The sequence below is a fragment of the Corvus hawaiiensis genome, chromosome 8, assembly GCF_020740725.1.
Source record: "Corvus hawaiiensis isolate bCorHaw1 chromosome 8, bCorHaw1.pri.cur, whole genome shotgun sequence".
NCBI lineage: Eukaryota > Metazoa > Chordata > Aves > Passeriformes > Corvidae > Corvus > Corvus hawaiiensis.
The window spans coordinates 18,060,241-18,086,345 of NC_063220.1; the positions used below are offsets into that span (position 1 = coordinate 18,060,241).

The window sequence follows — 26,105 nt, forward strand, 5'->3', positions numbered from 1 at the left end:
GCTTTCACTTTCTGTACTTGCTGAGGTTTGTGTTTTTGAGGCAGTGTAAATTTTATCAGGGATGCTGACAACTCTCTGACGTGCAATTGGAGGTGTACACTGGAAGACTCTATTAATTCCAGCTTTGGTCTTCTGCCCTTTTTAAGAGGATTTCTTCATAGAATTAGGTATTGATCCTACTTTAGTTATTGGAATTGATTCACAGCTGCATGACCCCATGGCCTGCTGGCATAAACAGTCTAAAATCAGGTGAATATTATGAGCAGCAATACACAAGGTGCAACAAGAGCAATTCCAGTTACATACTAAGGATGGAGATATCTGAACTCCTCTAGACCTCTGCCCCAGTGTTTTACTTTCCTTACTGTTCTTTATTCAGATACAAGAATCCAAGATTATTCCTCACATGTTATTCTCCCAGGTCTGGGTATATCATGGTTGGATGTAACCCATTCTACAGGCCTTCTGATGTTTCTTTAGGCTGACTTAACTGTAATAAATTTAGCTCATTAAGTTCTTCGATAGTCATTAAGTTCTTCGATAGTCTAAATTTTGAGGTTTAACATTGTCATAGTACTTCCAGTTATAAATGAATGTTGTCCCCAGCAACTCTACAGAGAGGACTGTAAAACAGCCTATTGTTATCCAAAGCATTCAGAGAACACAGAGGTTTCCCTAGCAGTGAGAGGTGGATCCCACACGATCAAAGGAATTCTCTTCACTCCATAGTTGTTCATGTACATGATGAAAAAATTCTTGCAAGCTTCCTTCTGATGCAGGAGCTATGAGTTCCTAGATCTGCTAGCTCAGCCTGGTCATCTTGGAAGTATACTGAACACTGACAAGGTCATATTGTGTCAGCAGCCTACCCCCAGGCATCTTTTGTCCAGCCTGACAGTGCATTGCATGGTGCAGCCATCTACCCTCACCCAGAAGTTCTGGGAGGATGATGTTCCCTACACTGATACTGATACTCAGTAAGACAGACATTTCCATGAGTATCGCACATCCTACCTGACCGTGAGGGAAAAGTTGCACCATGACAACATTCCCACACAGGGAATGGATGCAAAGCTTCCACCAGGAAAAATCTTGGGCTCTGTGAACCAATCCTTGATCTACTTCATCTTATTCTTGCAGCAAGATATAGGAATGGGGAAGAAGTGTGCCAACATGCTGACAAGACTGAGCAAGGACATGTATTTTAATGCAGGATTTATTGGTTCCCAGTTCCTACTGTGCCCTAAAGGAAAGCATAGCAATAGCTTTTGTAGACACCTATACAAAGATATTGCTGCCTAACCACGTGGCAAAATACAAGCCAGAGCTCCTACATTCTAAAAGTATACACTATATGCCTTACACTGTAGCAAGCACTAAACTCAACAAAACTAAGTTAAAAATGTAGAACTATTCACTAAGGAATCTTGATCTGAAGTTCTGCCTCTTGAGCACTTGAAAATTAACTAAGAAAATAAACCAAGAATGTAACTGATTGATCCATATTTGGAAAAAAGGACTGTTTGATATATACAGCAAGAGAATATAGCTAATTAAAACTATCCCTTGCAAAACCAGACCAGTATGGACAGGGCCCCAAACGCCTCGTGTCTGCCTGTTTCTAGCTACATTCTAATCATACTTGTCAGCCTCTGGAATTTAAGAAATACAAGTTTTTACATGTGTTCTTATGAAAAACCCAACAAACTTTTGCAACCTTAACTTCATATTGTCATAATGAAAAGCATCTTAGCAGAGGCTCTGCAGAGCCTGGATCTGTTCTAGTGTAGTCTAGGGAAGGTTGCTTATGGATTTCAACCTTTTAGGCTCAAATCTAAAAAAGTTCATTCACACAAAGCAGCTCAGTGAAGCCAAATAACTAGGCTTAGCCTAGGCTGCCCTGAGATATTTTATTACAGATGAAACCAATTCCCTTTGAAGATAAGGGAATGCTTTAGTAGATGCACTCTATTCTGCTTTTGGCAAGATCTATGTAAATCTGGAGTAATGCCATTAACTTAATAAAAACCTCACCCCAGATTTACAGTGATGTCACCAGGAGCAGGATCCAAACCCTGGTTGATTGAAAAAGAGTACCAAACACTTCAATTGGAACAGAATCTCAAAGTAACTAGTGGGAGGATATTTCCTAAATTGCACTTGTGATTATAGTTAATTTGCAGTGAGTTATAATGTAACTATTAAAGTTGAAGAACTCACAAAAATCAGTACAATTTATGAGCGGAATTGAGCATACCTAATTAACTCTAATTGTTGGTTATTAATTTTTATTTTTTTAAACCAAGTAACCAAGGCTCTTAATGCTATAGTCTGAGCCATAAAATCTAGTCTGTTTTGAAAATATATAGAAATTTGGGATTTAGAGCATAATTAAAAGGCCCACATTTTCTTTAGTATAACTTCCCTCAACTCAAACACATTCAAAGTGATATGCAGGGAGAATTAAGTTCTTTCTTAGTCAATCTCTCAGTGTTCTGCTTCCAAAATATTTGAATTTTGGACCAAAACAGCCCAAAAACATACATGGGAAAAGAAAACTTTAAGTGAAAAACCACCATATTCTTCAAAATCTTTTCTTCTGAAAGAAATGCGTTTTTGAGACTCCTTTTTTCACATGACTCTTAATGCCAAAGCATTAAGCCAATGGTGAACAGGTTAGAGTTATACCCTACTTTTAAATGATATTTCATATAACATTAAGAAATCATTTGAGTTCCTGACAAAGTCTGCTTCTTCCTTTATAAATGTTTAAGGCTCAGGGGGACCATTGTCATAATCTGGTCTGATCTTCTGCTAAACCGGCAGCCAGGCTTTGAGAGGGAATACATTGTATATATTGTTAGCAGTGACGCTCTGTATACCCAGTCCGGTCATGGAACACTCCATAGTGCCACTTGGAAGCTTGCACTGTGGAAATTCTCAGTATTTATTCAGTCATCATAAGAAATTTCGTTATACAGAGCTAGGATAGCAACAGCGACAACACTTCATGGATGAGTTTCACCATTTCACCCCACTCTAACTTGCATCCAGTACTGCTTACCATCAGGTCATGGCCTCCAGAGGCATCTGATGGAGGTATGGTACTTTTTAAAGCTCCCAACACACGTAGTTAAACCCCTACACTGAGTAAGGTCCCTCACTGATGCTCACCTTGGGTCATTCTGACACAGAAAGCAGGCTGCAGGGGCATTACTCTTTCATCAGCGATGTCAGCAGCCACAACATTTATCCAGATCCTATTTCATGTTCCAACAGGTTCCTTGCCTCAGAAGATATCATAGGGTCAGCAGAATAGATCTGGGGAAAGGTCCAGAGATGAGAAGGAGAACACCAGCCTCAGAATAAGTCACAGAGGGGTGGTAAAAAGCACATTGCACCACAGGCAACAGCATGCCACTGTAAAGCAGGAAGGTGAAAGATGCTTTCATATTATTCTGAGAATTTACATTCAGGGTCTAGTATGTAATCCCAAGCTTTACAACAGTCTGATCAGCTTCTTCGTTTCATCTTTCTAATTCTCACCTCATGCCCCCTGGATCTACTTAAAACAGTCCAGTTAATATTATTTTCTTGGCCTGGTACTTGACCACGTCATATAAACCAAATCTGAGCCAGAGGCAAATCCAGTTCAGCTTGTGGTTCAGATTTGGGTTTAAATCAAAAGAATGTTTGTGATTTGAGTAGATGGAACATTAACAAGTAACAACAATATAATAGCCTGTAATAATAAGTTTACTTTGCAAGAATAGAGTCACAGATGAGTCAAAAGAGGAAACTAATCCCCTGGGTGATATGGTTGTAGGATTAATATGGTATGAACACAGTTAGATCTTCAGAGACATGCAAACCTATCCAAAATGCAGTAGGGTTTGTTTGGCACCAAGCCTCCAACTTTGACTCCATCCTAATAAAAATCAGAGTTGTATATATTTTTTTATTTTCCCCTAACTTATATAAACGTATTTCAACCAATTTAAAGAGCAAAACCTTCCCAAACTACCAAAGTCCAGGGGCATCTATTTTTGCAGCTCTAACAATTTTACTAAGACATCTCCTACTCTATGACATTTTAATTATTCACAGCACCAGTGCACTACAAGTGAAACACGCTGTGTATTCTCCATTCACTCATTCATTAGTTTTAATTAAACCCTCTAATTTTATTTATGCTGTCATGGACTGATTAACAATCTGCAGCACAAACCAGGAAGTTTTAAACAGCACCTTGAGAAATCTTCCTTGCTCTAAACAGGGATCTGCTATAATAACTACAAATCTGCTGGATTATGTTCTGAAAGGCAAAAGGAACTACATCAGCAGCTTTCCCAACGCAATTTTCTTTTAGCTGTTTAACAAAACATATCTCAAGGCCTTTGGTGAGAAACACAGATGATGAGGTATCCAAGGGATTCAGCAGAATGAAACTGCAGACAGACACAGTGAAAGTTCCTTTATTAGAAGCAGTCTAGGGCATGGAGCAGCATGATGCAATAGGAACAGTGGACCAAGTCCTACTCCAGCAGAGACTCAGGACACTCTAAGTGTTGCCAAAAGGACAAGAGGCACTGCCTGGAACTTGTTAAAGGATAAATTCATGGAACAGCTTAAGTAACTCTAAACACAGTCTTTATAGCTGCAATTTGCACATTTTATTATTCTTTTAAATTCCTGTCATCCATTTGAAGAGTCTGTAGTTTGCACTCTCTGACAACAGACCTGTCTCTCAAGACCTCCATCTTAGTGATCTTTGAGCACCTGAACTCATCAGCATGTGTGCTACACCTCAAAATGCAAAGATTTAAGTTCACTCAAAGCAGCCACCATACACCTCTGCAGTGTCCTGCTCAGCAATTAATTCTGGTCCCCAGATTTCATAATAGGCTTTCCCTCATTCTTCACATCTGTTCTTTCCTCTCTGGTCCCCATCTACACATCTTCTCACATCTGTTTCTGTCCCCATCTGCACATCCCAGCTCTGCCTCTCCTGCCCCTTCAGCAGTGTTTCATTCCTTCCTACCTGACTTGAAAAGACTACCTCAGACCACTTTTTCCACCTTCCCCTGTTAGGTGTAGCTGGGCTCACCAACTGAGTCAAGGCAGATAAAATTCTAGGAGAAGAAATAAGCATCTCCACTGAAAGATTCGGGGGGGATATCCAGAGCTCATGGGCCCTTTCTCTTACCACTCTTTCCTTCTCAACTCTCTGCTCAGTACAATATACACTTTATACAACTCTGAGTTACTGCCAGCTGCTGTGGAGCCCACAAATAACTATTCCCATTCTTCTATGGTCTTTTTGTGCAACATAGAAAAATGCAGTTTACAGACATTGAAGTCCTACCATGAAGGAGGGAGCTGTGCACTACCTCCCATTTTTATGGTACAGGATCCATGCTGCAATAGGACAAGCTAATGGAGTAAAGAGGGAGAGGGAAAACCTCTTCAGGGACAACAGCCATTCCTACATAGCCACCACCATTAAGTCAATCCCTATTACTTTGCTTAGAGGCTTGAAATTAGGGAGTAATGAATACACAGTGAAGCGCTGACATTTCATCCTCCTGACCTCTGCCCTGAATACAAACAGGCCAGACAGCGAAATCGGTTTGAGAGTGTCAGTCTGAAGTGAACTAAAACAACACAATTCTTTATCCTTCAGCACACCCTCCAAAATCTGCTCACACAACAATTCAGCAGCAGGCTATTTATAGAGGCTGCACCACCTCCAGGCCTGGAGCAAAGCGTTGTCCCAGGAGAACCCAGCTAAGACAAAGAAGAGCAGCACAGGCTGAATCTGCCCACCTCATCAGGAGGGTTGGATTTCACTCTGGCCAAGAGCGTTCTCAGCAACAAGTGAGGCCTCCCTTAATGTATTCCAATAAAAGCAGAGGCTTTAAAAAGAAATCAGCATTTTTTTCCCTTCCAAGACATATAAATCGTTTTAAATTATTCTATTTTGGAAGCATTTGTGATTTCTTTTAGGCGATGCCTCCCTCTAGTGTTAAAGCTGGCAGGTGGCCACCACCGGGTATCTGACAGCCCAGTTTTTGAGGAGGTGAAAGACTTCCGAGTACTCAAATATTTATTATGCTTCTCTTCCTGGCACCATCGACACGGCCTGAGCAGGACTCTGCCAGCGAGCTTTAGGACTCATCATAGGTGCTAGTAGTCCTTGCAAGGAGACCTACAGAGGTCGACAGCAGGTGGAAAGCAGCAGGTTCTGGCTGCCTAGGTAAGACAGCCGTAGAAGATCTGGTTCTGGGATGCAAGAGCCAGAGCCTTGTCCTAAGCTTTTCAGTGAACAACTGAAGTACACAAAATGTGAAAGGCTGGGTTGAAAAGACAATAAACAGCCAGGCTTGTCTTCCCTCTTTGCCTGCAGGAGATTGATGCCAACATCCTATTACATGCTTCCTCAGTTCTTAAGACTTCTATAATTTTCTTCTTCTTTTTATACAGGGCCTTAAAAAACATTGTGCACGCACACCTGTAAAAGATACATAGCAAAGACACACGTGAAGCAATGATCTGGCTGCAAGCTCAGAAAAAGGCCTCTAACAAGCTGCAGCAGATTCACCTAGAAAGTCACTTTTTAATTCCTTTGGAGAAAAATACAGCCCAAATAACCACAAGCATGGAGCTTTCCTATAAAATTGATATTCTCAAGAACTTCCTTACATGTGAGCTGTTGTCTAGCAATATTTGTTGGAATTACAAAAGGTGAGCAATCTAGCCACAGAAAAGCAGCAGGAGAAACCTTCACTCCTGGAATTTGTTCCCATTTGCAGTCATTAGTTTCTCAACCTAGTAGTGCATTAGGAGTAGACTTCTGCATTTAATTTCTTAAATGCGCTACAGGAGGGAGAGTGAGGGAAGAAAAAAAAAACAATTTTATTTCTCTGCAATATAAAGAGTAACAGTTATTGCTTGCCAACTACACAATTATTTTCAAAGAGCTTAGCTTCTCTCTTAGGTTGATATATTAGCTTTATTACACTGGCATGGCTCTGAGAGATACTTGCCACTCAACTCGTTGGTACAAAGAGATACAGATGCTTTATTACTGTGGATGGGATTCCCATTTCTGCCAATGCTGCCGGCAATTCTGTGCCCTCCTGAGAAGTAATGCAGCCCTTAAATCATTCTCTATTCTCATCACAACTTCACAGTTTTGGCATTTTGTTTTAAAAGTATCAGTGTGCCTCAGTGTATAGCATTTTCACCACCAGCACAGAAATCGCCTAGGGTGTTGGCTCAGACCCACAGTTGATACTTCATCAGGAAAGGATTGAAAAATAGAGAAGCTTAACGAATATGCATTAAAATCTGCCACTGCCATCTGTTTTTTAGCAGAACAGTGCTGCCTGTGGGCACTAGGACACTCCATACCTGACTAACTGACCCCTCTAGAATAGTGTTGGGATTTTTGGCTTCTAAGCTGGCCTCAGACAGGACAAGTGCAGCCAGCTGATCAGCTCAGCCACAAAAGCAGCATTTCTAGGAACAGCTATAGCACAGGGAAGCACATAACTGATTAGGACAATTTTAGGTGAAACCTCTGGTGTCCATCCCATTTCACACCTCTAAGCAGGTAAGGGAAAGTTTATTCTTCTGAAATTCAGCCTCAAGATTTTACAAAGTTGTGTTTGAGGCTTATTCTAAGATTCCATTGAAGTCTTTTCTCCCTCTGTGTTTAACAGATCAGCCTCTCTTTTAAGCACATGGCATTTCTTTTAAAGGTAGTGTGTTTCAGGCTATGTGAAAGATAGCAAGAAGGATCAGCCCCTGGAACAACCTACCAAGTCATGTAGTGGATTTTCTACTGTTCAGTGTATTTAAATCAAAATGCAATGTCCTGCTAAGCCATCTGTGCCACCCCACCTCCAAGACCCAGGCCTGATGTAGAAGTTACCGAGTATTTTTAGTGTCACACAGGAGGTCAGAAAGAATGATCTAATGGTCCTGTCTGGCCTTAAGCTCTATGAATAAATGAAAATCTTAGGCCTAAGCACTTTGGGACAAAGGAGCATCTTTAAATATTTAGCAAAGCACTGCATCCACTGGGACTGCTCCATAAAGAAAAGTAGCAGTTACATGCCTGAGGCTCAGCCATCTCAGGTCACATTAATGCATGTAAACAGTGGTGTGATGAAAGCTCGAAGATGCTCAAATCCCATGGTCACTTAAGTCTGAAAATGTAGTGGTTTGGATTTGTTTTTTCTTAGACAGTCAGTCCAAGCCTTTCTGTGTGGTTGCTCCATTGTGATAAGTCATAGTTCACATACAGCATTTCCTCAGAACAAAATCCATAAATATGTTCTGTCACAAAGTCCTTCCTTAGCCTCCAGTCCGGAAAAATACATACTAAAATCTGTGGAGGAAAGGCCTACTTGAAAAGCAAGAATGAAGATTTGGCCAACTGCCAGCAGGTCACACCCTTAACAGCACAACCAAAGGGCTTGAGAGGATTATCTCCCACTAAGAACCAGCACTTAGACACGCTAGGTTATTACTGGTGATAACTGGGTGCATAATCAGGATGTGTTTATCATAGTTAGAGGCATAACTTTAGAGCAGGAAACTGAAAAAATGATGGACTAAAAATTAAATTGCTGCCTCTTTCCCCCTAATCACTGACCATAATTTACAGAACCTAATTTTTCATTACCCAATTCAGAGTCACAGAAACAAATTGCTTCCTTTCCAAGTTGTTATTCTGCTTGAGCTTCCTTGGGAGTCTGAGTTTTTTCTCATCCTTCCAGATCCAACAGCTGAGCTCTAAGCTGCTGCTTCACATGGGTTGCCAGGATCCTTCCCAGAAACCCCACAAGGCTGATAGTAAGGGAAGACACACAGTTTAAATTTTCAATCTTGCTGGTTCAAGTAAAAGAGCGTAATATCTGCATATCAAAACTTGCCAGAACCAGATCCAGTAAGAATTGTTATCACTATTGCTTGCACGCAAGGGGGGTGAAGACTGTGGCTGTGTTGCAACATTAAAAGAAACTGATCAAACAACCAGAACTTGTCTTGCCCACGAAACCACACTGCCAATGGTTTAGCAGAGTAGCTGCACTGCAGCAACCAGCTATCTACATGTAGAAAAATAAAGGAAAACAAAATTAACGTAAATGCAATTAAATGCTTAAGTAAAAGATAAACATGCATGCATACATGCTACATGAAAATATCAGAGGCCATATGCATATATAGCTGAAACCAGAACTGAATTTTTTGGTTCATTAGAAGTTAATTTTCTGTGTGAAAATGACTGCACTGAAAATATAATTTTGAAGACATTCTGTTTTATAATACAGATTTTGTACTTTTACAGGCTTTGTAATGCACCATTCCAAGCAACAGGTGAGGCTGAGAACAGAGAGAAACAATAGATCACTCTTGCTTAAGTAAAACTGTGTGTTGAGGTTGAAGAGTTAAAGGCATAATGCTGCAAATGTATCAAGGACAGACCACCACTGAACAAGCTTTAAAGGCCTTAGGGATCTTTCCCTGCTATGACTTTAATGGAGCCATATGGATTTTCGGCTGCTGGAGGATCTGGTTCAGCAGACTTCAGTCAAACAGCCTCCATTCACACGAGCTGTGAGCCTGGCCCAGTTTGCCCAGACTATTTGTAGAACCTGCTCTGTGGTGCTTCACAGACAGATGTCATTGATAAGTCTCCAAAGGGAACTCCCACATTCTTATATTATGGTTTCGAACACTCCCAGAAAGACCATCTTCAGTCCCATGTATGCCCTTATATACAGAGCACAGTATGGATCTTTATCAGCAAGCTCTACCTGGGATCTTTGGAGTCACAGTCAGGATACAGTGTAACTGTTTTGTTTTGCAAGTACCTGCTTTGAAGCAATAATATTTAACGTCTTCTTCCAATCTTAATAGTGACCATCTCTCACATTAGTGATCTCTTAACTCATAGAAGTCTGTAGGAAATGTAGGAAAATCTTCAATTTCCGCCTGAGCTTAGGAAAGAAGCAGCCTGTCATTTGTAGACTTCTCTCCCAGCAAATAATACAAAGCTCTTTATTTCTGCTTCCGGGACAACTTATCTTTTGACCCTCATTAACCAGTTTCTGGAAAACAGAGCCTACCCCTCCACACCATAGTTTAGTTTTGACAACAGCTTGGTGTTGCTCTGTCCTTAAATGCCCCCTGGTTGCTGCCTTTCTCAGTCCACTGAAAGACTTTGCGCTTCGCATTTAAATTGCTTCTGCAGTTACAAAACATCATTCCTTCTTAGAATATGGCAATGAAGATTTTAAAAAGCTTCCTCATTGTAGTCACTAAATATGATATTTGCAGTAATAGTGTATTTCAGAGCAAAGGAAACAAACGAGTTTATCAACATAGCACTGCTTTATTTGCCTGATGACCTCTGATGACCTTTTGGGTCTTGGCCTTAGAAATATTAGAGAACCCATTCTGTGTTTTCCTGAGGCTTGTAGACATTACAAGGCAGGAACAAGTTAATGGAAAAACGGAACATCTTCATTCAAGGACCTGAAATTGTAGTTCGGAATAAAGCCGGTAAAGAGCCATCAACATTTCTGGGAATTATTCATTAATATCTATGTATTCTGCTATACATTTATGCTCTCACAGTTGGCCCAAGTCTGCCAGGCACTAAATTCAGTTCTGCTGCCCATAGGTGGGGGAGCTGGATGCGGGAGTTCCACGGCTGAAGCGAGGAGACGGCAGGATGGGCAGGATGGGCAGGATGGGCAGGATGGGCAGAAGGGCGGCGGGAGCGGCGGTAGCCCCGCAGCAGAGCGCCGGGCCGGGCGGGCCGGGCAGCCCCGCCGCTGCGGAAGTGACGGCGCGGTGCCGCGCAGGCGCAGTGCCGGAGCCGTGCCGGAGCCGTGCCGGTCGGAGCAGTGCGGCCCGGCCCGGCGCTGCCCGGCGCTGCCCGGCGCTGCCGCTCCCGCTGCGCTGCGGGGCCGCGGCTCGGGCCCTGCCCGCCGGGAGCCGGCGCCTCCCGGAGCCCCGCGCGTGCCGTTCCCAGCCGGGCCTTGCCGCCCGCCGCGGCGGAGACAACCTCGGGCCGGCGGCCCCGTGCCAGCGCAGCGGCCCCGTGCCAGCGCAGCGCCCGCTCGCACACAGAGGTGGGTGAAGCGCCCGCTCTGCCCGGGCACCGCTTGGTGCAGGCGGAGCAAAGGGCCCCGCGGTGCCTCGCAGGGGGCGGGGGCCGGGCCTGAGTGCAGGACCGAGCAGGTGCGGGCGTGTTCCGAGCGGATGGGAGAAAACTGTGAGCTGGGACTGAGATCCATGTTGAGCTGCTGAGGCTGCCATGCTAGGAGAGGTTGCTGAACCATACCAGCTCCAGGCTTGCCTTAGTAAGTTAGTCCAGCATTAATTTTCTGAGAACTAAGGTGCTTTATTCTCCACTTTAAAGCTGAATCGTCAAACTAAAGCTTACGGCTAACTACACTCATTAGTGCTTTCAATGGCAAGCCTTAACTTGTTTCAAAAAGTTGTATTTTTGGGTTTTGGATATGTTAAGTTGCGTGTGTTTTTTGTTATGTCACAGTCTTCTGGACCATGAGCATTGACACACAAGACTGAGTTCACTATGTGGCAAGGAGAGTAATTTTTACATGTTGTCTTATTTGTCTTTATATCAGCGTCGGAAAGACATTGGAGGGTTAAACATAGTTGTCTCTGAGAGGTTTTGGCTACTCTTTTGATTGTGGAAGTTGGTGTGGAGATGCTTCTGCAGGGAGGACTCATGGAGAAGTAGACTATCAGGTGTTTTGAAACAAGAATTTATCATCAACATGCTTATTGGTTTGCTTACTTTTTGGGGGGGGGTCACAGTCTTCATGAGGAGCTTTCTATGTGTGAATGTTCTTATGATAATGTGCTTCTTCTTTGTTGCCTTTGAGCAGAGGATGCCAACAGACAAGAGTCATCTGCCAGACAGTATCCAAGAACAAGAGTCTGCCACTACTTCAAGCAATAATTGCCTGCATAATGATGAGGAATTGGGAATTGGGCAGGAAAATGGCATTTGTGACAATGGAGCGGGTAATAGTATTGGAATTCCCAACTCTGACAGCCAGGCTTCCACGTCCATGGCTGTTCCTTTGGAGATGCCCAGAAGAGGACATCCCCTTTTACAGATCAACAGGCAGCAGATTCAGTCTGTCTCATGTAGTGCACATGCTGCTGAGCTCAAAGATTTAGGAGTTGATGTCTATGACCAGGATGTGTTGGAGCAAGGAGTTCTTCAGCAAGTAGATAATGCAATTAATGAAGCAACTAAAGCAGCAAAAATAGCTAATGCATCAAAAGAATATGAGTCAGTACTGGAGGATTTAAGGTAAATTGTTTTTTTTTCTTACTGTTCCTTTCTGCTACTGATGATATAGTGAGACTTGGTATCTCATGTTTTTAAAATCTGAAAGAGGAAAAGAGGTTTTGAAAGCACTAGATCATATGTACTCTTTGGAGTCACTCAGCTTTTAAAAATGAAGAAAATATTTTTCACCTCAGACAGTGCTTCATTGCTCTTGTTTGACTATTCTAGTCATGCATCAAGGTGACAGAGTGCATCTCCTTTTTCTGCTGTGTCTCCTACCTCACCAAGATGCATCTGTTTTCTGGGCAGTGGAGAATGGCATTATACTGTTATTCAAAGTTAGTCAGAAAAAGTGTCACTTCCTCAATTCTGTATGTTTGATGGAGTTATGTGCTTCGGGTTATGTTCCTTCTGTAACTTGGATGACTCCATCTCGTGAATGTCCTGCAACCATAACACCCTTGTCACAAGTGTTTGTAGGAAGTACTTAATGGCACCTTGAAAGAATCAAATGCTTAAGTAACATCAATACTATTGATAGTAGAAGACTTTGAGGAATAGGAGCTGCTAATCTTTTAAATTTTATCTCCCTTTCTGCTTCTAGTCTCATTGTAGAGTTAATGTGTGGACTATTGCAGGTAAATTATTCTACCTGGGTATGTTTCACTGTATTGCATTAATGGTGTTTTTTCAGTGCTTGGGAGTGCTGTAGGCCTCAGTTACCTGTGTGAGCTCGCACAGCTTTCTTATGCTTAATGTTATGCACTTCATTAGTTTTCCAGTTTGGGTGTGGAGATGTGAAATTAAATAAGTATGCAACACTGAAATTTAATTTCAGGTGTTATGGAGCAGAAGAACATAATGAGTAAGATGGTATTGAGAGGAAGAATGGAGCAGCATAACCATTACAATTAGATTATGTGGTGCACAGCACTGTTAATTAGTTTATGTTTTCCCATTTTTCTTCCAGAAGCATCCTATGATTTTTCTTACCCCTCTATTTTCACCTTTCATTTCAAGTCGTAAAATAAGATTTACAAGAGAGAATGCAAATAGTTTATGCAGGTTTCCAGAACGTTGTTTGCATAAGATGTAATGTGACAATCTGAAAGTTGATTTTTGAGAAAATTAACAGGTATAGCTGACTTTGAGCAGAGGGACTAACAAAACTTAGACATGGGTAGAGGGTGATAGAATTGGTTAAAATCCTGTAGCACAGTGAATGCATGACTAGAGAAAAAATCAGGCAATAAGTGTTTTTTGAGTAGTTGGCACAGAGTTCATAGTAGAAGCTGCATCATTCTATAATATACGCACAAATTTAAGCAGAAGGAGGAGAATAAAAATGTTTGAAGTTAAATCCTCTTCAAATCCCGAAGTCCTGTTAATTAAAGTTTTGTGGAAGAAGATACTGTCAAGAGGGCCAAGGAAGCAAGGGCCAAAATTAGGAGATGTGCAGGAGGATGCAGGTGTACTGCAAAGCAGCATGACTGGAGAGTGAGAAATGGGATGGGGTGGTTCAAAAATGTTGAAAGCGAGTGGAGAAGATGGCAGTGATTGCTGGGGAGCAGGTAGAATATGTCTCCTAGGAAGGATAACAGTGGTAGAATCCACATTAGAGCTGGAGGTAAGTGTGGCCCAACAATTTCCTCCCCGACAGCTGAGGAGACTTCCTTAGTGCTTCTCCTTGCAATTGGGGGGAATAATGGCTGCTTTGCAGGTGTTGTGAGCAGTTCTCTTTGACTTTTTTCGTAATGCTTTGTGATTCTAATTTGTACATCCTTATGAAATATTTTGATATGTGAATTAACAAACCTAAGGTTGTTGCTTCTGATGGTCAGGCAGTTCCTTCCTTGCAAATGTATTCAACAGCAGAAACATGATATTAGGTTGTAGCTAGTGGTTCTTGAATTTCATATTGTAAATGGAAACATGAAAAATGGTAGTGTGTGAGTAAGGGAAGTTTAATGTTGATGTGCTTTTAATTCTTTGAGCTAGTCTGTCTCATGAAGTTCCATTTTTGTCTTGTAATCTACTTTTTGTGTAAAAGGTAAAAAATACAGGTTTCCTTATATATTGGCATCAAACCATTAGAAACATTTTAGCAAATGAAATCATGGGATTTCCCATTTATATTTTTGTTTCATGTTTTGTTTACCTTGAATAATGAAAACAACTGCTCTTGTTTGGCATCATCAGACTTGTAAGTTTTGAATACTAAATATTACAGTGGTTGTTCAGTTTTCTTTCTTCTGGAATTTTAGTATTAGCAAAATTTAGTTAAATATTTTATAACGTACAACTTTTTAAAGTGTTTAGTATTTCCAATGTTGTTTAAATATAATACGCTTTAGAGCTTTTTAAGTCTTACCTTAAATCTCCTGGAATTTCTAAATTGTCTGAATTGTGAATGTGCTATTTTTCTTTCTGGAATTTACCAGTTTATTGCAATCTTACTGTTTTTTCAGATCATGTACAACATCTCTGAGACACATAAATAAAATTATTGAGGAACTTTCACCTCAAGCTGCTGACAACAAAAATATTAACAGAAAACTAGATTCAGTAAAACGGCAAAAATATAACAAGGTAATTGAATTACAGTAATTTCCTCTTTATAATACTTAGTTTGTGCTTTGTCTTAAGGTTTGGCTTTTGTGATATAATTCTTAATTATATTGTTCAGAGTCAGTCTAGAATTGCTGTTCCTTTCCTTTGAAATGGTTTCATGCTAATTTAAAGAATTTTAAGTGGTGATTTTTTTTTTATTCTAAGGTTTGGAACAAGATGTAAAACTAAAGTTTTAGGACCTGCTCAGAAGATTGATTTGCATGAATTTAATTGAAACCCTCCAAGTAGTATTTGAAGAATTAACAAAGCCTTGTTAGGGCATGATTCAGTAGTTTAACTAAATCTCAGCTCTCATGGTCTTCCTTCCCTGTGTTCTTTTCCTTAATCCTCTTTCATTATCTGTATCTTGCCAATACACAGTTTCCTTCTGTGAGCCTCTTTAACTCATTGTTCTGTCAGAAACTGCTGCAGCTTTTTTCTGCCATAGTAATGAGTTAAGGGAGCTGTAGAGCAATCAATCTAGCTGGCACCAGGGTAGTGTAGGCAATGGACCTCTACAGCTGTGAGTAGGAGGAGATTTCAGCAAAGAGAAATTTCTGCTACTCAGGAATGCAGCACTTTTGATCAGCTCACTGTCTGCTGAAAGTTCACCCTAATACTTCCTCTAATTATAAACCTGACTGTGAAACTTACTGTCCTTTGCCCTCAGACAGCCCAGTCTTGCCACTGACTCATTCACTTGTAGTTTTTTAACCTTGATAATTTCAGCAGCTTGAGTAACACTGTGCTCATAAGTTAGCCTATTAAGAGAGTGGTGGGGACAGTACTGAGCAGTGGCAAAGGACTAGAAAAACATAGCTGGAAGTAGTAGGAAGGAATACATTAAACCAGAGTTACCATTAAAGAATGATTACTATTCTGCATGTTTTCATATTGCTTGAAGAAATTTACATGTTAGTTGCAGGGGAAGTTCAGACCTCCTTGCAAGTTTGTTGTTAACCATCTTTGAAGTAAAAGAAAAAAAATCTCCTTTTGAAAACTATAGGCCAGTGGTTCTAATAACTTGAAGAGTGTTTTGCAGGCAGGCAGTGTATTTAAATCTGGTCTTGAGCTACTTGTTGCATGGAAAGTGCTTTTTAGTACTCTTCCTTTTGTAGTATTTAAAGAAAATTGCTAAAGATGACTGAATTCTTCTGTTATTGAGACAAATGGGAAACTGATGACTGGTACAAGACAACTGTTTCCTTAGAGCTGACATACAGGGCATGTTTTATGATGTAAAGTACTCTGGTAGCAAGGATACATGCATACACAAGAGATACTATATTGTACCATACATGAATACAGTTGCTCTTTGTGTTTTGAAAAGTGCTATGTGAAGGCATGGGCAAGATAGTGAACTGTCCTTCATCAAAAGAAAAAAAAAATTGCTCATTTTGTAATGGACTTGATTTTTACTGAAGCATGTGCCTCTCTAGGTAAGGAAATACTTCCAAAGCATAGAGTTACAAATGTGGAAGGTTACATTGTCTGAGTCTTTGTTTTACTGGTTGGAATGTTTTGTTTCACAAATGAAAATTAGCAACACCTAGGAATCATAACATCACAAGTAGATGCACTGTTGAGGATATTACAGTCAGATAAAAGATGTAACAGAAGAATTATTAGCTAAGAACTCTTTTCTTAGCAGTAGTAAACTTCTCACATCATCTGTAACATTGATCTTTTGAAGTCATTGCACTTATTTTTTGCTGTTAAATTAGCCCTTAACCGTATGCCAACACCTGTCAGGATGTTGGACTCACTTACAATTTCAGTTTCATTGTAACAAAACATTCCAAAACATCTGGGATGATAAAGAAATCTTAGTAAATCTTAGAGCTGTTATTTGTGGCTTAGTAATCATGAACCCAGTCTCGCAATCATGAACAAATCTGTTGGTGTTCTCTGTACATCTTAGCAATCTGCTTTGATGGGCTTCCTGGAATCAACACATTCATAAAATGACCTTAAGAAATGTACATAAAAATGCAGTATGCACATGAATTTTGTGTGTGTAAACAGTCTGATCTTACTATACACATACGGTGAGATAATCATACACCCAAAATCTTGTGTCTCCTGTGGGTTGGAGCCATACAGATATTGTGGTGACACTTCTTTTGCACTTCTTTTTGTTTCAAGTGTGATACTGTAACATTTGAGTATGAGATTCTGGTTGAAAATACTGCAAATACATTGATTTAAGTGTTGTTTAAAAGGTTATCAAGTTTATAAACTGGATTAAAATTTAAATTACTTATCTAATTGTTGAAGGAGCAACAGCTGAAGAAGATAAAAGCAAAACAAAAACGTCTCCAAGGAATACTGGGTTTAACAGAGTTTGCTGATGAAGCAAATGAGATTGAATATGAGGAAGATGAAGGTGTGTATAGAAGAAGGCTGAAAGTTCTGTTCTACTTTTATGTAATGCCTTTTTTGTTTGTTTGTTTGAAGCTATGCTGTAAGATTTTTGCCAGTAAGGAAATAAATTTCAGTGGTTGGCTTTCAAAGAGAGAGTTAGGAACACTTATTCTGTACACCTGCAGATTTGCAAATCTTGGCATATTCATGTGGGAAGTTTTAAAAACTGGATGTTAATCTGTGTTCAGCTGAGTAGGGATGGCTGAGGCACATTAGAGTATTGGGCTTAATAAATTGGAAATCCTAACATTTTTTTCACAGCTAATTTGATAAAGATGACTAACATCATGATTGAATTACATTTTATATGCTGGATGCTATCAATCAGCATTAACAAAATTGTTTTTTCTTACTGTTGGGAAGTATCACTAGAAATGGAATGGGGAAGTGCTTCTTCTTTTCAGGCTGCAGTGTGATTTTTTTAAATTAAACATAAGGTTTCTTCCAGAGCAGGATATGTGTTACCTCAGTGTTTAACTAGGTGTTCTTTCTCTCTGCTCTCTGTAAACTAAACTTGGTCGCAGTCAGTAACCTGCAGTATTCTGCAGGGCAAGTTTGGGTCCCATTGGTGTCTGTGCATCACCTTTGGCTTTTATTGTTGTTTGCAGAGGTGAAAAAACTCTTTGTGCTGTTTGTCTCTTGCACGTTTGGCTAGAGTAGATTCCCGCCTCACAAAGCTCATGCTGCTCTCCTGATTAAACAAAACTTAAAGGAGTCAAAGCCTCAGTTAACTTTTCTCAGTAAAAAAGCATCTTAAATCCTTCTGCTTTGAATGGGTTCATGCAGCAAAACTCAGGCACACAGTGTGTTGAAATGTAACGAAGAAGTGAATGGAGCCCAACATAAGAAATGGAGCAGTTCCAGTAGGAGGGGCTGGAGGTGGAGGGGTTTCACTGTTGTTACTCATTAAACATATGATACATACAGTGCTTTAAAATGGGGCATTTAAAGCTGTGCTGGCAATGCTAATAGACTTATTTTGAAATTTTGGAGCCTAATAATAGATTTCAGGCCAGAATTCCCCTTCAGCTTCTTCAATTCAAGAGCTTTTCTTTCTCTTTGGTTTCAAACACCCATTACAGTTTGTGTATAGTAACTGTAAGTGCACTGAAAAGTGCTCTTTTATGGCAGAGTACTGTGCAGCCAATCTGACTTTAGAAGTCATAATCCTAATATTAGTATCATGGGCTAGGAAGACAGGTGTTGGGTGTTTTGGTTTGGTTTTATTGTTTGTTGGTCTTTTGTTGGGTTTTTTTGAAGCATATGGTAGGACAGTTTGTGTTTTGCAAGATTTGTGTCTGTTCTGTTGTAATCAAAATGTCAGATTTCAAGCTTAGGAGTAGGACTGAAAAATCAATAATAAAATTGAAATGGGCAGTGTTGCTGGAGGTGGGAACACAGTGGTTTCTTGGACAGAACATGGTGACATGGGTGGAATTGACAGCATAGGTGGTACATTAGAGTTCGTGCATCATTTGGAACTGTAATTTTATGGTAGTTCTTGCTGCTGTGTGTTGTATCAGAAGTCTTTGCATTTTGACAGTGTGTCTAACACCCTTGTTCCTGTGTTTTAGTTATACAGAAGGTGTTAAAGGCATGCTCTGTGTTCTGACTTCTGTTGCAGAACCTGGTCCATCTTCTCTTGGCAGTATGCTTATGCCTGCTCAGGAAACAGAGTGGGCAGAGCTCATTCGAACTGGTCAGATGACTCCATTTGGAACTAAAATACCTCAGAAGCCAGAGAGGAAGGCACGACAGTTAAGACTAAATGAAGCATCTGATTTTGAGAAGTACTTAGCAGACCAAGCTAAGCTGTCATCTGAAAGAAAGAAGTTATCCCGTCGCAAAGGAGCAAAGAAGAAAGCACAAGCCAAAGATGTTGAGTGCGTGGCTCCTGCAGCTGCTACAAAGGAAAAAAGTGGCAAAGCCCTCTCCAAAACAGATAAACGCTTGAAAAAACATTTGAGAGAGCTTCAGAAGCATGCCCTTCAGATTCATTCAAAGGCCAGGATTCCAAAAGAAAAGAAGTATCCTGAGACCAAGAAATTCAGGCATGAACAAGAGGATGATAGTGGGGAGTCTGACTGTGTTCCTGATGAGGAGATCTTTGATCCAGAAGCAGCAGAAGAGGAAGAACAGGCGTCTTCTTTTGCTGAGAACGATTCTGATTATGAACTTAAGACTTTATCAAGAAAAAGAAAACATTTGGTGAAGAAGAGTTTTAAAGAAGCTGAAAATGATGCTGACTTCGTTCCAAGCTCTGAAGAAGAAGAAGAGGATACACCAGGGAAGCACAAAATGAGACGATGGAGAGATGATGGAGATTTGGACTATTATAAACAGAGACTAAGGTTAGTCCTAGACATTTTTATTAGTATTGCTAACAAATTAGTATGTTGAAAATGCAAAGGACAATGTCTATTACAGACTGCTAGGGAGTGTATTGAAGTAAGGGAAATGAGGCAGTTAGAAGGATTCCAGAAGGATTCAGATATGGAGCCTAATTAGAAGAACTTGGCTGTTAAATTTTTCTGGTAGTTATAGGTCCTTATTTGTGTATCACTTTGTGCTAATTTGTGATTTATGAAATTTGTATAACCTTTGTATTGGTGATCTCTGCAGCTACAGTGTGCCGTTGAGATGTTTTCTCTCCTGCTAGCATAGTTTTTGAGCTCCTAACAATAAGACTGAGCAGTGTTTCCATTTTTCAAAACTCATTGGGAAACATTTTGAAGGGGCAGTGAAATGACATGCAATTTGTTAGGCTGTTAAAATGCTTTCTGGACAAGCTTGTGAAGTTATGAGACTTCTGCACATACTGGCAGTCAAAAGATCACGGTCACTAAAATGGTTGTATTGTTGTAATTGTTCTCTAACCACTGGCATTGTTGTCCCTTTTCTAGTATAGGGGTTGAGTTTCATATAATAAACTTCAGCTTGTTGATGGCATGTGTACTTTTAATTAGTTACCTTTACTGAATATCCTTCAGGAAGTTGTACAGTCCTCTAGAAAATAATGGAACTTGAAAACACTTCTCTAGAGTGAAAGGAAGAACATATATTAGGACTGTCAGTGAAGGGTGACTGATGTAGAGATAAACCCTAGCACAGGAACTTGATTAATGCTTGGGAGGCTCAAATTTTACTCTTCTATGGAAATATAAAATCTTATGGATTTAAATGATGCTGTGTCAGAGAAGGAACCAAGAAGTAGAGGTATAACCACCATCGCTCCTGTAGTGAAAGCCTGAGTTGCTGTGGAGGAAGAGGTGGCACAAGTGCCCTCAGCTGTGGAAAAGCTCACATAGGAAGAACCCAAATTCACTTTCATATCTCAGGTTACAAAGGCAGATCAGGAACTGATATAAGGCAATAGGTTTGCAATCCCAGGATGTTGCTTTTCAAAATTAAAGCATAGTTTATTGCTCTTGAATAGAAATTGCAGCAAGAGGCTAATCTGAACAATGTCTAAAGGGTCAAAAAGAAGTATGTTTTCTATTGGATGCATTAACAGAAATTAATTGTTCTTAATCGGTAAAATATTTACTGTTTGATTGAATAAAACTGTATTCTTCACATTTAAAGTAGACCAATATTAAATCATTTTTAATTCAGTGTTTTCATCAAGAGTAATTTATTTTGATTGAAAGTTTTAATATGACTCACAGTTTAAATTCATTCAAAAACGTTTTTTAATAACGTTAAGATTGTGACAATTTATCCTTAGCAAAGTCATATCATAGACTACATTTCTTTTGGTTACTGAAGTTACAATAAAAGCCTAAATGAATTTTAGAAATATCAATAACTGTAATTGCTACCAAAACACTACATCTCTTAAAAATTTCATAGCTACAGTTATTGTGGCTGTTAAGCTGCAGCTGTCCACATTGATGTTTTTATGCTGACACCCCCAGGTAATCCTCATTATGGGAAATGCCATGAGAAAATAAAATGTAGTGAATTAAGAAACATATTAAGAATGCTGTAGAAATGCTGTCATTTGCTTACATTTATATCTTGTTTCATGTCAGTTTTACTTTTGAATGCAAATGAATGGGTGAGATTATAGTATATTTTACCCGTGAGAGAGGCAGAGGAAAATCCTTCAGGATTACTTTATTCTTCTGAACATCTAGTCTTGTGCTTGGCAATGAATTCAGTCCTACACTCTTAGAGATTGAAAATGAGTTTCCATAACATTAAAACTTTTCAGAGATGGGACTTCAAGAGATTGGTCTGTGTCAAGGGGAAACTACATTGATGTTGTTAAAGCATGCTAATTAGCTAACTGCACGACTGCAGAGCATCTCTAGAACAAGAGACTTGTTAGAACAGGAGCTGTTGTCTTTAGGAAGTGTCAGGCAGGAGAGTAGCTGACTCTTCCCTGTCCTTCTAAAGGCTACTTCCAGAGGTTGGCCTAGTCAGTCAAAGCAAGGTGTGGTCAGTGGAACATGAAAAAGTAAAATTTAGCTATGCAGAGTTCAGCTTAGGCTATCAGGAATTTCAGGTTTTTTCCCTTGCGTGAGTCTCTCCTTTCTCTAGTTACTGTTACTGCAGCCATGTTGCTGTGTAGACATCCAGATGAAAAAAATCTTCTGTTCTGAAAGGTCAATGTCTAAGGTGAATCATAGCTTACTGGAATAGTGAGCAGTACCAAGGAACCATCAGGGTTATGGAGAGTAAGGTAAATAAGCAGGATACTGTCATACACCTATAAGGTAATTTAAATATTCAGTGAAAATTAGTGTGTTGTCATTCCCAGCTGTGCATTGTACTGGCTATTACCAGCTGAACCCAGGGGCTTAGGTAATCAGTCTCTAGGATGGTACTGGAATGTCTCAGAGACTTGATCCCCATCAACAGATATGTTATCAATGTCTATTTTGTCATACTCAATAGTGACCATCTTCATCTAGAAGTGTTCAGAATTGGAGCTGGTGGGATCTAAACCTGTTCTCTCTTGTCCAGTGGAATGCTCAGGTGTCGTGGTTTAACCCCAGCCAGCAGCCAGGCCCCACACAGCCACTCACTCACTCCACCACCAGGAGAGATTAGAAGGGTAAAAGCTGGAAAACTCATAGGCTGAGATAAAGGCAGTTTAATAGGGAAGATAAAAGCCACTCATGCAAGCAAATCAAACCAAGGAATGAACTCATGGCTCCCCATGGGCAGGCTGGTGTTCAGCCATCCCCAGGAGAGCAGAGCCCCATCTCAGATAACGGTGTCTTGGGAAGACAAACTCCATCACTAGAAATGTTCCCCCCTTCCTCCTTGTTCCCCCACTTTATGTACTGAGCATGATGCCATCTGCTCTGGAATATCCCTTTGGTCAGTTGGGATCACCTGTCCTGGCTGTGTCTCCCCCCAGCCTCCTGACCAGTGTGGCAGCACTAAAAGGCCTTGGCTCTGTGTAAGCCCTGCTCAGCAGTGACAACACATCTCTGTATTATCAGCCCTGTGTGCAGCACAAATCTAAAACACAGCCACATACCAGCCACTGTGAAGAAAATTAACTCTACTCCACCCAAAACCAGCACATCAGGTCATGGCAGAGTCAATTTCTTTGAAGACTGTGGAAAGGGTGAAAATGGACCTGTTTTTCAACTTCTTTTACATAGAATCACAAAACAAAAGTAACTTTGAATGCATTTTAAGTGTGTAGGAAAAAAAATTTTTTTGCTTTTTTCTTTCTCAACAAGAAAACTGCTGTGTGTTTTTCTTGTATTATTCTCAAGTTTTGCAGATGTGGAAACTGCAGATTATCAAGACTTTGTTTCTATTACTTAAAGTTTTTCTTTGCATGTCTTAAAATGCCAAGCATAAGTATAAAGTAATTTTTTCTGCTTATATGTAGTTATTATATTACACTATTGACATCAGTAAGGTGTCAGTATAAGGTAATAGCTCAGAGTCAAAATAAACCTTAAGCAGTCTTAGACACACTCTCCCCATACCAGTTATCAGTATGTATCTGCCTGCTGCTTCAAGGAAGGAATTACATGTCATTATGGGAGATCAGTGCCATATCTATGTTTTCTTATGTATTCTGTATCATTTGTGGAGTACAGTATTTGACTTCTATTGCTGTCAAGTGCACAGAGGCAAGGCTGGGAAAGCTGCTTCTTTTCATGTCTCTCAAGTGATATCCTGGCAGTTGAGTGCAGGAAGTTTTGGCTGTCAGTATACAAAGCAGTTGATTCAAATAAAAAAAATTGATTTGAATTAAATTGGTTTTCATAGATCAGTTTTCATGTACTAGCTTTCTTTGATGTATCTGAGTTACTGAATCTCTCAGTTCAAAGTTATAAATTAAAAAAGGATTAAATACTACCTTTCCTGAAAGATACTTTCTTAAAGCATCCTTACCGTTCTTTAAAGTGACAAAGCCAGGACACAAATGAAGATATATTTTGTCTCACTCGCTGAGTACACCTTTCATTCGAAACTCAAATGTGTAATTGTGTACATCAGTCTTAATTTACTTATTGAGGCTTGTGGTACTAACTGCATGTATTTCATCTGTTAGGACATACCAATTAAATCCACCCATATAGACCATAAAAAGTTAGATCAAAAAAGTAATACTGTATGCGTCAATTTAGCAAATTAGAATAATCTATAAGGGATTCTTAGCTGTATAAAATATAAAACATATTGTGCTTCACAAATGCAAACTATATTAAATACTCAGCTTGGTTCCTGACTGTATTTTTTTTTTTTTTTAAGTCAAATTGTGCTTATTACTGTTTTGGGTGCAGAATTTCTTTCTAGGGTATTGCAATAAGTGGGAAATGGGCTTAGAATCTGAATACATTCTTATATTAAGAAGAAATTTAATTGTATGATATATGGCTTTCATACTTCGCTTTTAGGGATAGCATTGTATTTATGTTGGTGACAATGGACAATATAAGACAGATTTCTCAAAGATCATGCTTCTGTTTTGAAGAGACTTTGGTAATATAGTAAAACCTCTATTTTCTGATTGTTTAGGCATACTAATGATGTTTAACTGATGTGTGTAAGGAATATATTGACCAAATGGACAGTAAGTTACTGTGTATATAAGTCAAAGATGAGCTACCACTATTTCTCCCTACAAAGTTTGACTTCCATGGAAAGGTACAAGGCCAGATTAACAGACTGATCTGGTCTTGGAAATAGTGTTTGTCCTCCCATGGCTTCAGCCATTTGGGTATTTACACTTTTCTAAAGAAAATAAGGAAGTTTCAGTGTAGAATATGATAATGGTGTGTGTTACATTAAGTTCACAGCCTTTCAGAAACTGAATAGTTGTTTGTGATAACAAGTTGCTGCTGCTTTTTTAACTTGTAATTGATGGCAAAAAACCTCTAGACATTTGGAAGAGATAGAGTACTTCAATGAAGTAACAGATAACAGCATGTAAAAAGGAAATGGTTTTTAGGAAAATTAAGTACAGGGTTTATTAGTTCAAATTCTAGATGTATATATTTTCTAGGTATAATTTTAGGAAAAATCCCAATATCGATCACACTTCCTGCAGAAAATGTAGCAGTTATATGGAGGTGAAGTGCCTAAATTCCTGGACAGTTCGGAGTTAACCTCAGTTTCCTCTTGGTTGTTTCGGGATCAGTTTTCCCAGTGCACACTAGAGGGCAGTCTGCTCCTTCCCAGGGGAGGCTGCTGCTCCAGCGCTGGCGGATTGATTCACCTCGGTGATTCGCGTTGGAGTACAAAATTAATAGCAAACTCTTGTACAAATTATTGCCCTGCTTGGGTTTAGTATGGATTGTTTACCTAGATGTCTCTTTGGAAGCTTTGTAATCTGTAGTTGTTTTGATTTTAGTGTGGTAAGTAGGAGTTTCCTTCCTTGGTTTGAGTCCTGTCATAACCCAGTCAAATGAAATAATGAAGTTCTAGCATGTCTCAGTTCCAGCAGTGACGCAGTCTGAAGCAAGGATTATCAGCATTTGTCAATTTGAATTCCTTTTTCTGGAACTCAGAAAAGTAAGGCCCTCTGTGCCTGGTAGAGTAACATTGTAGTACTGAAGAAAAAGAAATGCATTTTTATGCTGTGACTCTAGAACGTATCATATCTTCCTGTTAGACTCTAGAGCATGAGTGTAATTTTTCTAAGTCAAACATTTAGCAGACTCCTAGTCTAAGGTAGAGATTTCCATTCCTGTTAGGATAGGTATGTAAAAGAGGAAAACACTGACACCTCATGTATTTTTAGTAAGTTCTGTTTTATTACTTGACCAGATACATGATTTCATATAGTGAAATAAGAAGAATCTGATAATAAACATTTGCAACTCCTCAGTTTTAATCAGCAAACTGAAGACTGTCTTTTTTCATCTAATTTTTTCCCCATATATGCTCTTTTTTCTCTCCATCATTATTTTTTTTGCTTCTGAAGACTTCTTGACTTAAGAGATCAAAATATGCTTCAGTGAGACTGGCTCTCTAAACCTGTCCAGCATAGTGTTGTCTTAGTTCTTCAGTGCTTTCATTCTTGGCAATGATTGTAACTTGTATTTGGAGATGATGATGTTTATTTTCAGTTAATAAAACAATACCAAGTTTGTTACTAGTTTCATAAAGACAGACTCAAAGTATTTTCTCAAAAAGTACGGCTGAAAAGTCCATCTAGAAACCTCGCATAATTAGCTTTCTTTCATGAGAGTGTATGATTGTGTTGCTTGTCTGTGAAGTGTTGAACTTCTTCCCTGCTCTCTTT

The 26,105-nt window shown here is 39.6% G+C and overlaps 1 protein-coding gene across 3 annotated transcripts in view; it reads left to right on the forward strand.

Moving 5' to 3' along the window:
- Positions 1–11,015: 11,015 nt before the first annotated feature.
- Positions 11,016–26,105, forward strand: part of ERCC6 (ERCC excision repair 6, chromatin remodeling factor) — a 45,946-nt gene continuing 30,856 nt past the window's right edge. The window contains exons 1-5 of one of the 3 annotated variants that reach the window (XM_048311396.1): positions 11,016–11,150; positions 11,934–12,367; positions 14,815–14,935; positions 17,234–17,342; positions 19,005–19,731. In XM_048311396.1, coding sequence (XP_048167353.1) covers positions 11,937–12,367; positions 14,815–14,935; positions 17,234–17,342; positions 19,005–19,731 — 1,388 coding nt within the window. In that variant the 5' untranslated portion in view covers positions 11,016–11,150; positions 11,934–11,936. Of the gene's footprint in view, positions 11,151–11,210; positions 11,382–11,897; positions 12,368–14,814; positions 14,936–17,233; positions 17,343–19,004; positions 19,732–26,105 lie in introns of those variants that run through there. The other 2 variants (XM_048311397.1, XM_048311395.1) reach the window with 2 other exon arrangements.